The sequence below is a fragment of the Chiloscyllium punctatum genome, chromosome 15 (genome assembly GCF_047496795.1).
Source record: "Chiloscyllium punctatum isolate Juve2018m chromosome 15, sChiPun1.3, whole genome shotgun sequence".
NCBI classification, from domain to species: Eukaryota; Metazoa; Chordata; class Chondrichthyes; order Orectolobiformes; family Hemiscylliidae; genus Chiloscyllium; species Chiloscyllium punctatum.
In genome coordinates this window covers 63,044,102-63,058,430 of record NC_092753.1, presented here as the reverse complement: position 1 = coordinate 63,058,430, position 14,329 = coordinate 63,044,102, and the positions used below count along the sequence as shown (strand labels likewise).

Genomic DNA, 14,329 nt, shown 5'->3' with positions numbered 1-14,329 from the left:
TTTTCAGAAGCACCCAAAAACATTGCATCCAGTTATTTTTAAATACTACTATTCAACGTGCTGGAGTTAGGGATAATGCTCCTTATTAATACAAGCTTATATGTTAGCCTTGAGAAATGCAGACCTAAGGAAATAAGGCAGGTTCCCTTGTGACATCACTTCCATCTGATTAGTGTAACACACTTCCAGCTGCTGCAGGTATGCTGAACTTGCTGACGATTTCCAGAAGTATTGGAACAATACTCAGGGTTGGACGTTATGGAGGGCCACCTCATTTTCCTCCACTTTGGTTGAGGAAATAGAAACTCCCCAAGTGTAAAGGAAAGGACAATAATTTAAGGTAGGATATCCAGGATTGGAATGTGCTATTTAATCAGTGCCTCTTCCTCATGCAGGAATATGGCGCTGCCTTCATTTAGATTTTTGTATTGGTTGCATTTTAAGTTTTCCCAGTTATTTTCTTTCATGCTGACAGCAACTGTTAATATGCAGCATAGCTAATGTGCTCAATTCTAATTATACCATTTGATATTGACAAAAAGGGTATTAGTGAGACTTGTTACTTTTGAGAATATTCAACATATACTACATACATAATTAGCTAGCTGTTCGATCAGTTTAATGATGCTGCTTCAACATCTGCCTGTTTTACTGTACAACCTATTCCTTTAAATACAAGGATGCTTAACTGAGTATTGGGATTCATTTTTAGTGCTATTTTTGCTGTTAGCTACACTGTTTCATTAAAAATACTGGATAATTCATTTAAGGGAAAACATTGAATGATATAATGAAAAATTTGTTTCAGCAACATTTTACAGATGTTACATATGATTTGTCATAGTAAGACCAAAAGACATGGAATAGAAGTCAGCCATTCGGCCCATTGTGTCTGCTCTGTTATTCAATGAAATCTTGGCAGACCTAATAACTCTCAAATCCACTTTCCTGCTGTTTCCCCAACACTTTTGATTCCCTTACAAATTAAAAATCAGCTTGTCAATCTTTGTCATGAATGAACCGGCCTTTGCCACAGAGGGCTGGTGAGAATTCCACAGATGCACAACCCTCTTAAGAAATGAAATACCTCCTCATATCTTTGCAATCCCTTATTCTCAGATTATGCCCTCTGGTCCTAGACACTTCACAAAGGGAAACAACCTTTCTGCATCTAACCTGTTAAGTCCCGTAAAAATCTTGTATATTTCAAAAAGGTTGACTCTGACTCTTCTACATAGCAATGAGTACAGGCACATTCTACTCAACATCTCCTCATAAAATATCTGGTATCAACCTAATGAACGTTTTGAGGTCTGTCTCCAGTGGAAAGACACCTTTCCTTATCTTAAGGTCTGGAATATCATTGATTGAGGGTGTCTGCATATAGAACATCACAGCGCAGTACAGGCCCTTCGACCTCGATGTCGTGCCGACCTGTGGAACCAATCTGAAGCTTATCTATCCTACACTATTCCATTTTCATCCATATGTTATCCAATGACCATTTAAGCCCCCTTAAAGTTGGCGAGTCTACTACTGTTGTAGGCAGTGCATTCGATACCCCTACCACTCTCTGAGTAAAGACACTATCTCTGACATCTGCCCTATATCTATCACTCCTCATTTTAAGGCTGTGTCCTCTCGTGCTAGCCATCACCATCCAAGGAAAAAGGCTCTCACTGTCCATCCTACCTAACCCTCTGATGATCTTATATGTCTCAATTAAGTCACCTCTCAACGTTCTTCTCTCTAACGAAACCAGACTCAAGTCCCTCAGTCTTTTCTCATAAGACCTCCCCTCCATACCAGGCAACATCCTAGTAAATCTCCTCTGAATCCTTTCCAAAGCTTCCACATCGTTCCTATAACGCAGTGCCTAGAATTATACGCAATACTCCAAGTGCGGCTGCACCAGAGTTTTTTTTACAGCTGCAGCATGACCTCGTAGCTCCAAAACTCAATCCCTCTACCAATAAAAGCTAACTCACTGTATGCCTTCTTAACAACCCTATCAACCTGGGTGGCAACTTCCAGGGATCTGTGTCCATGGACACCACAATCTCTCTGCTCATCTACACTATCAAGAACCTTACCATTAGCCCAGCACCCTTTATTCCTGTTGCTCCTTCCAAAGTGAATCACCTCACACGTTTCCATATTAAACTCCATTTACCACCTCTCAGCCCAGCTCTGCAGCTTATCTGTGTCCCTCTGTAACCTGCAACATCTTTCAGCACTATCCCAACTCCACTAACCTTAGTGTCATTGCAAATTTACTAACCCATCCTTCTTGCCCTCATCTAGGTCATTAATAAAAATGACAAGCAACAGTGGACCCAAAACAGATCCTTGGGATACATCATCAGCAACTGAACTCCAGGATGAACATTTCCCATCAAAAACCAGCCTCTGTCTTCTTTCAGCTAGCCAATTTCTGATCCAAACCACTAAACCAACCTCAATCCCATGCCTCTATATTTTGTGCAATACTATGGGGAACCTTATCAAACGTATTACAGAAATCCATATACACCACATCAACTGCTTTACCCTCATCCACCTGTTTGGTCACCTTCTTAAAGAACTCAATAATATTTGTGAGACATGAACTACCTTTCATAAAACCGTGTTGACTATCCTGAATCAACTTATTCCTTTCTAGATGATTATAAATCCTATCTCTTATAACCTTTTCCAACACTTTACCCACAACTGAAGTAAGGCTCACTGGTCTATAATTACTGGGGTTGTCTCTACTCCCCTTCTTGAACAAGAAGACATTTGCTATCCTCCAGCCTTCTGGCACTATTCCTGTAGACAATGATGACTTAAAGATCAAAGCCAAAGGCTCAGCAATCTCCTCCCTGGCTTCCCAGAGAATCCTAGGATAAAACCCATCTGGCCCAGGGGACTTATCTTTTTTCACACTTTCCAGAATTGCTTACACCAACTCCTTGTGAAACTCAATCCAGTCTAGTCTAATAGCCTGTAACTCATCTTTCTCCTTGACACTATAGTCTTTTTCCAGTGATGAAAAATATTCATTTAGTGCTTCCCCTATATCCTTGATTGGCCTTAATCATTCTCTCGTCATGCTTTTATTCCTGATATACCTATAAAAAGCTTTAGCGTTTTCCTTGATCCTATCTTCTAATGACTTCTCATGTCCCCTTCTGGCTCTTCTTAGTTCTCTCTTTTGGTCTTTCCTGGCTAACTTGTAACTCTCAACTGCCTGAGGTGAGTCTTCATGTCTCATCCTAACATAAGCCTTTTTCCTCTTGACAAGAGATTCAACTTACTTAGTAAACCACGGCTCCCTCGCTCGACCACTTCCTCCCTGTCTGGCAGGTACATATTTATCAAGGACGTGCAGAAGCTGTTCCTTGAATAAGCTCCACATTTCAATTGTGCCCATCCCCTGCAATTTCCTTCCCCATCCTATGCATCCTAAATCTTGCCTAATCGCATCATAATTAATTTTCCCCTAGCAATAACTCTTGCCCTTAGTATATACATATCCCTTTCCATCACTGAAGTAAACATAACTGAATTGTGATCAGTATCACTAAAGTGCTCGCCTACCTCCAAATCTAACACCTGACCAGGTTCATTACCCAATACCAAATCTAATGTGGCCTCGCCTCTTGTTGGCTTGTCTACGTACTGTGTCAGGAAGCCATCCTATACATATTGGACAAAGACTGACCCATCTAAAGTACTCGAACTATAGTATTTTCAGTCTTTATGCACTGTCTCTGAGGATGCTTGCTCCTTATCATTAAGCAAGGGGTCCCAAACTTTGGTATTCTAGCTGTGGTCTGATTATTACCTTGTATAGTTTTAGCAAAACTTCCCGACTTTAATACTCCATTTTCTTTGAAATAAAGACCAACATCCCATTTGCTTATTATCCTCTGAACTTGGATACAAGCTTTCTGGGATTCATGGGCAATTTTGTCATTAATTGAAAAATTACATTTTTACTTGAAGGAAAATTGAGTTCTTTTTAACAAACTTGCTTGGATTTCTGGGGGATTTGGGGATTGATGATTTCCAGGTTAACAATGATGCTATGGTTGAGGAGATTTTGGAAATACTTTCTCCAGTGGATGTTTATTGCCTTGTTGCCCTTGAGCAGTTTCTGTCAGCCTTTAAAGTGCAGGAGGTTTAGACCATGGAAGCTTGTGCCATATGGTGCATTGGTGGTGCTGAAGAAATCTCTTGTGTCTCTGGGATCTGCCAGCTGCTATTTTTCCAAGGCCTTATTAGTCCACCATTTGTTTTTGAGCTCCCTTACACTCTTCTGAACATCAGCCTTAGCTTTGGCATTGGCCCCTCTTTTGGCCTTGCAGTTGACGTCATTCTGCCTCACAGAAGGCTGTCTTTTTCCTGGCGATAAGCTGTTCAATTTCTTCATTTGCTATTCTTGCCGAATCTGATCTTATGGTTTCTGGACTTGTACTGGAGGATGTTATTGCTGGTACTGAGAACGGTTGATTTAAGCAAACTCCAGTGTTCTCCAATGTCCTCTGGGTATTCCTGAGGTAGGTGTTTAGTAAGTGAGGCCTGTTGCATAGTGACTTTGTCATCCAGGCTCTTGATGTCAAATCTTGGCCAGGAGTCCTTCTTCTGAACCCTCCTCTTTCTGTGTAGTCTGATGAGCATTGTGGAATGGATAACGTGGTGATCTGTCTAGCAATCTTCTGAGCTAATCATAGCTTTGGTGACATTCACATCCCAACAGCCCTGGAGCAAACAACAACATAATTAATGAGGTGCCATTGTTTTGATGTGGGTGCCTCCAAAATGCTTTGAACTTGTTTTTCTACTGGAAGAAAGTGTTTGTGATGGTGAGGTTGTACACAGTGCATTTTGTGAGAAGAAGAACTCTACTGGAGTTGATGTTGCCAATACCTTCCTTTCCTATGTTGTCATTCTAAAGGCTGTGGCATTGACCAACCCTGGCACTGAAGTCTTCAAGAAGTATTATCTTGTCTTCCAGTTGTTGTTGAGCATCAGATGGATGATCATGTGCTGGTTGTTGATCCCCACAGGAAGTTCAGAGAGGTAACTGATAAGTTCATCAGCTGCCTTTCTTTTTCAGAAGAGGATGTAATTACCTTTCACCTCTTTCAGTTGCCCTTTGTCTGTAAGGCGGGTTTCGGAAAGAATAGCTAGGTCGATCTGGCATTTCTTCAGTTCTCTGGCTATGATCGCAGTTCTTCTCTCAGTTCAGTCTCTGTAAGCTGGGTCCATTGGGTTCTTACATTCCAGGCTCCAAAGTTTATTATTCTTTGCTTCTGATCACACGTGGGTGATCCCTCTGGATTTGGTAATTCAGTTAGAGGTTTTGAGGCAAACTGTTGTTAGGGCACCTTTTCCAGTTGCCTACTGGGCTGAGCAGAGCGGATCTTAAACTCCATTCTGCTGGAGTGTCACTGGATCTGAAACATTAACTCTGATTTCTCTCCACAGATGCTGCTGGTTCTGAGTTTATCCAGCAATTTTTGTTTTGCTTTAGATCCTAAACAGGTAGTTCAGTCATAGGCACAGCTGCTAAAATGCTCTATCTGCCGCATCCAGGAGCAAGACGACTGAATCTGACACCCACCACCTAATGTGTCAGTTTGTGACTGAGGGCTTCCAGATTTCACAATCCTGCCCAAAATGCCACTATAACTTTTGTCTGGAATGTAACTAGGATTGGTACCTCTTGGGAGGATACCTGTGTGTGGGGAGGCTGGTGCACAGACAGCTGCCATACAGACTTTGACAGATAGGGGTCAAAACCAAGTGGCATGGAGACCAAGACAATTTGCAGCCCTTTGCTGTTGTAGCCTTTATCTGCCTCACAACCAGTGTGTTGCTCTAATTTAAGTTCAGCCATCATCCTCTGTCTGATCCCCCACTGAGGTCTTCATGGACTGTGCTTTGTCTGGAACTTCCCCTTGATCTTACTGTCATGGGTGACCCCGCCAGGAGTTTCATTTCAGAAGGTTTAGCTCTCGGGTTCATTGGTATGCACAAGCCTCTCCACCCAAAAAATGAGGTGATCATCAGAGATGTTATGTAATAATATTATGTAATTATGTATTATGTAATAATTATGACAAATCATCTATCTTTCCCTGAAAAAATATTTTACAGATGGAATCTTATTCAAGAACATTAATGTTGCAGATTTTTAAACAAAAGTTAATTTTTTTCTGCTTGTGTTTTTCCATTAATCCCATGTGTGTCTTTGTACAAGAAGCTAAATAATAATGTAGATGTATTTTATATTCACTTTTTATTTCCTGATCTGTGTTCTTCAACAGATTTGTTGAATAGTCTCTTTGATTTTTCTGTCACAGAAGTGCTGAGATCAAGTAGATGTGGAGATTACTAGTAATATATTTTGCTTTTAACTTGTGCTTATATCAATTCTGCTTTCTGTACATTGAATACTGTCTGGACTATCTTTGGCTGTGAGTGACTGCAATATGCATTGTAACTGAGGATGATTGGTCCTTATCATTAAGCAAGACTTCGTCTGTCGACACTTTATTTGTATCTTCACATGGTTTATCAGATACAGTTTTCTCTTCAAATGCTGATTCTAAACTGGTATCTCTTACTGATGTTGGGGTCATGTGTTCAATTGCATTATGATGTACATGAATCACATTATACCACATCACTGACAAGTGTGCTATAGGTTTCTGGATGTGAAAGATGCACAGTGAAAGTTGTTCCTTCATTGCTAACTGCTAAATTCACTTCCGTGAGTTTCTGAAGCAAAAATCCCATTTTGTGAATCTGAGTCACTGTCACTCTAAGTTATTTGCATCAACTAGATGTTTTATAGGATGTTGTCATTTTTAGTGCAAATTTGTCATCTCATCATGTTATCTATTGACTCATCTGTACATGGATGACATCAGCATTTTCAATTCAGATCCACTGCCAGTGCATAGATTCATGAACATTTGTGACTATTTTGAATTGTCTTTTGGGGGCAAGGTAAATCAAGGTAAGAGTGACACCATATACCTTGGCAGCTGGGCCGACCAATCCTTTAGATCCTTCAGTGCCGTGTCAGATTATCTGAAGGTGCTAGGTATATGATTTGGATGGGCCCAGGGACATGTGCAAAACTTGGGAGCAGTGTATCACCAAGATGTGGTGGAAACTGGGCAGATGGGAGCACTGCTCCCTCTGATTGTGGGTAAAAAGCTGGTCATCAGGTGTGAGGCACTCTCTCTGCTATTGTACATGGTGCAGCTCTGGACTATTCCCCGAGCCTGAGCCATTGCAGTTACCCAAGCCATCTTCCACTTCATCTACTGGGAAACAGCTGAGAAATATTGGTAACAGTATGGAATAATTCACTCACACTGGATTGGAAGAACCTAACTTTTCATTTGGTGTAATGTTAACCTGGGTGAGTTTAGGTTTGGCTGAGGGCTTAGATGTTAAAGCTTAAAAATTTCAAACACATTTTGTCCAAGTAGTCAGCCTTCAAGTTTTACTGAGACATAGTAGTGGGGTGGGAATTCAACCCATTCCCAGGTGAGGGACTGCTACTTATATATGCTAAAGAAGTTAAAAGCTTCAAATTTAATTGTGGCCTATGGATTTCCAAACACTGGGGATTCCAGTAGGAACTGAGGACTGTAGATGCTGGAGATCAGAGCTGAAAAATGTGTTGCTGGAAAAGCGCAGCAGGTCAGGCAGCATCCAAGGAGCAGGAGAATCGACGTTTCGGGCATAAGCCCTTCTTCCAGGAGGACACAACAGCCTCGGAACGAAGGTAAATCCCACTGTCTTTGTGTGGGTGGGGGGGGGGGGGGGGGGAAGAGATATGGCGAGGGGGAAGGAAAGAGAGAACGAGATCAGAACTGTTTTCTCTACAGGTCCTCAATATCTCCAGACAAACTCATAGTGAGGATTGGAATCTTTTGGACACTTAAACTGGGGATCACAGAACTAACATCCCACCCTCCTGGATCAGATTCTTTCCCCAGTGTCAGAATGAGGCACCTCTGGAATTAAACGACAACTTTGGGATTAGGACTTGGACTCTCCACATGAGTTAATGACCGGATGACCTAGTCTTGTGTCGTCATACAGGATTTTCTCTGTCCAGCAGGAAGCAAGCCCATTTATCAATTAATGACTTCTCAGTGGAAAACCTGTTTGGGTCACATGTCACACAGTAAGGTGTTGTAGGAAAACCCAAATTTGAGTTTTCTCATGTGCTATTGAATTTCATGAGCAAGTGAAAGTTACATCAGTGCTTCAGCTCAGAGACTGACAATGAAAGATTAGGTCAAATTTCTGTCCTAGCTTTCCAACAGTTATTACAAGTATAAAGTTTATAAGATGGTTATGATTTGGAGCTCTTTAAGGTAAAATGGAAGGAGGAAGAAGTTCATATGACCTGACCAAAGGTCTGCTGAACAATTCAGTGGCTTGGTTGCTGTGGAATTGAAAGGACTGTAAGTCAAGAGGTTTGTTGAGAAGGTACAAGATATTCACATCCATTGAAAAAAGCAAGAGCAGCTGTGCTGACTGAGGAGATTGTTCGTTTCCAAGTCTTACATGGCAGTTTTAGGAATATTAGGCTTTATAAATGGTTAATTTAAAGTCTGTTTAATTTCAAGTTAGAATAGAGTTGGAGTCTGGAAAATAGCTAATTAGCATTTATACCTGCATATAATGTCTGGTGTGATTCAAGTTGTCATAGAAATGGCTTTGAGAAGGGACGAGCCCTTAGAAAGTCATTATAGGATTGTCTTAGAGGTTTTCTTAACATAACACATCACTGAACCTCTCAGACAAAGTTAGTCTACAAAAAACTGAAATAGAGGAATAGGGGATAGCAGGAATATTGAGATAGATGTTGTGTACCTGAAACAGAGAAAACTGATGATTCTCGTATTCATTACACAATGCAAGTGGGAGCTTACATTCCAATTGAAGAGAATGCATCTGTGGGAATTTAAAAGGAGAATGGAAGATTTACATATTTTGGGCTAGCTAAGGAACCTCTAGTGTCAGCCTCAGAGTTGAAGATAGTTCTGGGATTAGAGTCTATCTGACTGGTCCATTTAAAGGGAGTAAAATAATAACTGTGGTATGAGGTTGTCAGTTGTGTTCAAAGTCAGAGGGAGAAATTCTCTTTAGTGTAAGATTAAGACAAAGTTCCTTCTAGTTTGTTTGTCTTAGAACTTGAAATCTTGATATGTGATCTTACTTACGCAGTCCCTAGAAATTCAAATGTTTTGAACTTGTTCATGGGATATGGCCATTGGTGGCCAGGCCAGCATTTTTGCTGAACCCTAAATGCCTTGGGACAGTTAAGAATCAATCTTCTTATTGTGGTCAAAGTCACATGTAGGCCAGATCAGTTAAGGACAGCAAATGTCCTTTCTTAAAGAAAGGACATCAATGACCAGATTGGCTGTTATGACAATTGACAATAGTTATGTGGTCACCATTGGGGTAGTTGTTTTGTTATTATAGATTGACAAAATTCAGATTTCACTGTCTGTAGCAGGTGAATTTGAATCTATGACTCCAGATCATTAACCTGGGTTCTGGATTCCTATTCCCACTATATGACATTCCTGATATGTCACCGCCTCTCCCTTTCACTTATTCTATTTGTTGCAAGGTGAAAATTCTTTAAGTAAATTTTTTACCTCATGTGCATGTTTAGAGAATGTCTCTGCACTTGCCATCATGGCTGCAGTTCGGTCTTCCAGTTCACCCAGTCTCTGTCCACGTTCATCCAAAGCAATCCGAGCACGGGCTAGATCTCCAACAACTCCAGATGCTGCACCCTTAACTCCCTCAATTCCACCAGGCCCAGGGATATGCTGGGCAAGAGTCCGAGATGCCTTGCCTGCTGAAGCTTCACCAACTAAAGAGTAGAAATATGAGGAAAATATATTTACTGGATGGTTTTCAATATCCCAAAAAACAAATGCCTACATTTATTTTGTCCAGAGAGTGGTAAAACATATAGCTGGACTTTAGGATTTTCCTAATTTCTTCTGTAGTGTGTATCAGCAGGACATTTAGGAAGCTATGCCAAAGAGATTAAACAATTAAATGGACATTGCATATGTTTTTAAAATTATTTTGATGTTGGAAACAGTAGCTAAAGCAAATTTGCAGGTTGATTCTAGGGTTTGTGATAATGGAGCATTTCTAGCAAGAAAAGGGGATGTTGGTAATTTAGTGGTAATATCACCAGATAGTAATTCAGAGGTCAAGGCAAGTGCTATGGAACACAAATTCAGATCCCACCACATTGGCTTAAATTCAATTAATAAATCTGGAAAAGAATGAAAATCATCACATACGTTGTGATGGTAAAAATGAAAGTTATAATTCCAGTGTCAGGATGTGTGTGTGGCATGGAAAGAAACTTGCAAGAGTTGATGTTTTCAAATGAATGCTGCTCTTGTTTGTCATGGTGATGGAGGTAATGGGTTTTACAGATGCTGTGGAAAGAAATTTAGTGAGTTACCATAATGAATTTTGTAAACCCTAATACTGCAGGCCTTGTGGATTGGTGGTGGAATGAATGAGTATTTAATATAAATTTAAGAGCTCTGACAAAGAAGTAACAGCCTTCTTCAAAGAGTTACTGGACCTGAAACCGAACTCTGTTTCCCCTCCAAAAATGCTGCCAGAGCTGAGATTTTCTAGCAAGTTTTCACTCTTGTTTTGGTTTTCCAATATCTGCAGTTCTTTGGGTTTTTTTGGGTCAAGTAAAATGTGTCCTCTAACAGGTAGGAAGTTATGGATGGTACCAGTGTCTTTGACCGCCAAATGTATACAAACTGTCATCAACTGCAGAAACCTGAGCTCCAGCAGTGACAAGAGGCACTGTGCCATGTGCTTGAGAACTAGGTGGATAGCATGCTGGAGAGGTGAACACACTACAGCTAAGACCTTGCAAGCAAAAAGGGATGGATGAGCCATCAGGCAGTCCAAAAGAATAAAGTAGGTAGTGCAGAAGTTTCTCCCTCAGTCTAGTGTCCCACATGTTAATCACTTTTTCATTTTCCACAATGGTTCCTTGGAAGAGTGCTGTCAGAGCCATTTTTATGACTCAACAGTATAAGGGAAGAGAGGAAGAACAGAATAGATTATAATTCTTATAATAATTATAAGAATATTAACAGGGGATTCATTAGTTAGGGGAACGGCTAGAATGTTTGTGGTCCTAAATGTGGCTCCAGGATGGAATATTGCCTCCCTGGTTCCAGGTACAGTGATATCACAGAGTAGCTGCAGGACATTTTTCCAGGGGACAGATGAACAGCCAGGAGTGCCAGATGTGCTAGTCCGTAGAGATATTCCGTAGAGATTCAAGAAGGAGGGGTAACTTCATTTGAAACTTATAAAATTCTTACAAGCTATATTAGAAAGGGTATGGAAATGTCTCCCTTGGCTGGGAGCCTAAAACCAGGGGACATTGTCTCAGGATAATGAGAACGCCATTTAAGATTGAGGAATTGCTTCATGCAGAGTGTGGTGAATGTTCCGAATTCTCTACTTCATGGCTGTGGAAACTTAGTAATTGAGCAAGATCAAGACATAATTTGTTATATTTCTAGAGACAATTGACATCAAGGGATTTTGAGATGGAAGACATCAAGGATATTGCAGGAAAGTGGCATTGACGTGGATGGTCAGCCATGATCTAATTGAATGAAAGAGTAAGCTCAACAGACTATATGGCCTACTCCTGTTACGATGTTGTTATATGTCTGTTACTTTGAGCATGTGAGCAAGGAACCCAACAAAAATGAATGATTCACTCAACATCTCAGTACTTATCCTGTCAATCCCATGCATGATTTTAAGTATTTCAATGAAAGTAATTCTCATTCTTCTAAAGTCTAGAGAACTTCGACCCAATTTACTCAATTCCTTATCATTGGTTCCAAGGATGTGTGTTGTTCCATCTGGTAAATCTTCACCATGTTACTTCTGAAGTAAGAATATCTTTTATTAAATATGGAGGCTTAATGTCTACATGTGTTTTCATTAAAACTCTGCACAATTATTGTTAGACTTATTTATTATACTTCAACATCCTTGCTATTTGCTTTCATAATTGCTTGCTGCACCTACATACAAACGTGTGTTCTTTAGAATTTGAATAGATATTGGAACATATTTGCTTTCCTCCCCTCTTCTCAAATTAAAGAAAAATAAAACTTTTAATTTGAGAAGAGGGGAGGAAAGCAAATTGGTACAAAAAAAGTGAGAAAATTTGCCCTTCCATCATATTATGAAACATAAATTTGAAAATAAACCTATCCTTATTTTACTTATCATATAAAATATTTTAATGCCAAAGTGTCTGACCAAAAACAGTGTAAAAGAATGTTTAAATGATGACAATTGGGAAATGTTGTGATGACATGTTACAGCACCTCCTGACCAACTTACAGAGCTCTTCTCTGTCAAATGTTTGTCCACTTCCACCAAACAGCCCCTTTAAGAAGCCTCTGTTTTGTGCTTCTGGAGTTTCAATAGGGGTAAACAAATCTCCAAGCATTTCCTGAAAAAAGTGGAAATTTAGTGTCAATAACCACAAATTCATGAATAAAAAAGGCAGCTGAGAGAAATGGTATTGACTAGTTGTAATTATTTAGCTAAGACAATTAATTGTAGCAACAATAAGGAGACAATTCACCAGAATTGTTACTTGGCCTCTGGTTGCAAGGCTTGAGGCAGCCCCGTAATTAATCTTACTGCAATTACCAGTGAGCTTAGATACCTGCTATAATACAGTGAACTAATTTTCTTCTATTCAATTTGGTCAGTAACCAAATGGTTACAAACAGTGAGGCAATACAAATAGATGTAGATAAGCCACTTTCAATTAACATGAGTGATATATATTACAACTATACTTAAATTCATGGAGTTTTATTTGATACATTTTGTTTTCAACAAGTTGTGGTCTTAAGCCGAAATAAGCAATTATTCCCGGAGCTGCTGCTGCTGCAATGCACAGAGTGTCATTCTAGCTGATATTAACTATTGAAACCATTCAATCATAATTTGGGCGAAGCCAGAAATAACAATTTGATCTTGAATTTTCCACCAAGTTGATTAGTTTTTTTTTAAACATAGGGCAATCAAAAAGAAACATGTCCAAGGAAAAGCATTAGATGTAATTTGTTCTGAAAAAATGTTTTGTTAACTTTAACATTACTTTGTATATTATCTTATGGTACAAAGTACAAACTACTAATGTGATATTTTCTTTCAGTTTTGTGAGGTAGGTTGATTGACATTCCTATATAAAGAACAAAGAGAATTACAGCACAGAACCAGACTCTTTGGCCCTCTAAGTCTGTGCCAATCATTATGCCCTAACTAAACTAAAAAAACAAACCTTCTTCCCTTATTCAGTTCTTTCCCTAAATTCCTTCCCTATTCATGTAACCATCCAGATGCTTTTTAAATGTCACCAATATGCCTGCTTCCACCATCTCTTCTGGCAGTGTGTTCCAGGTTCCTACCACATTCTGTGTGAAAAACTTGTCTCATACATCTCCCTTAAACTTTCCCCCTTTCATAATGAACCTTTGCCCCCTTGTAATTGAAACTTCAACCCTGGGAAAAAGCCTCTGAGCTATCCAACCTATCTATACCTCTCATAATTTTGTAGACCTTTAACAGGTTTCCTCTCAGCCGCCGTCCTTCCAGTGAAAACAATCCTACACTTTTTAACCTTTCCTCCTAGTCAATGTCCTTGAGACCAGGCAACATCCTGGTGAACCTGTTCTGCACTCTTTCCCAAGCTTCCATATCCATTTGGTATTGCAGTGACCAAATCTGCACACATTACTCCAAATGTGGCTGAACAAGGGTTTTATATAGCTGCAACATAGTTTGCCAACTCTCGTACTCCATGCCGTGGCTGATGAAGGCAAGCATGCCATATGCCTTCTTCATCACCTTGGCCAGAAGAAAGTGAGGACTGCGGATGCTGGAGATCAGAGTCAACAGTATGTTGCTGGAAGCAACAGCGGGTCAGGGAGCATCTGAGGAGCAGGAGAATCAACGTTTTGGGCATCAGACCTGATGAAGGGGTTACGACTGATAGGTTGATTCTCGTGCTCCTCAGATACTGCCTGACCTGCTGTGCTTTTCCAGCAACACACTCTCGATTCATCACCTTGGCCACCTGTGTTGCCACTTTAGGGAACTGTCCATATGTTAATGTTCCTAAGGGTTCTGCCATTTACAGTATAATTCACATCTAAATGTGATCCTCCAAATTACATCAACTCGCATTTGTTTGGATTAA

General features: G+C 40.1%; 1 protein-coding gene across 1 annotated transcript in view; it reads right to left on the bottom strand.

Moving 5' to 3' along the window:
• LOC140486319 (syntaxin-binding protein 5-like) overlaps window positions 1–14,329 on the bottom strand; it is a 549,610-nt gene that overhangs the window by 15,865 nt on the left and 519,416 nt on the right. Inside the window, exons 29-30 of the mRNA XM_072585292.1 lie at window positions 12,457–12,568; window positions 9,687–9,907 (exon numbers count right to left, since the gene is read on the bottom strand). Coding sequence (XP_072441393.1) covers window positions 9,687–9,907; window positions 12,457–12,568 — 333 coding nt within the window. The remainder of the gene's footprint in view (window positions 1–9,686; window positions 9,908–12,456; window positions 12,569–14,329) is intronic.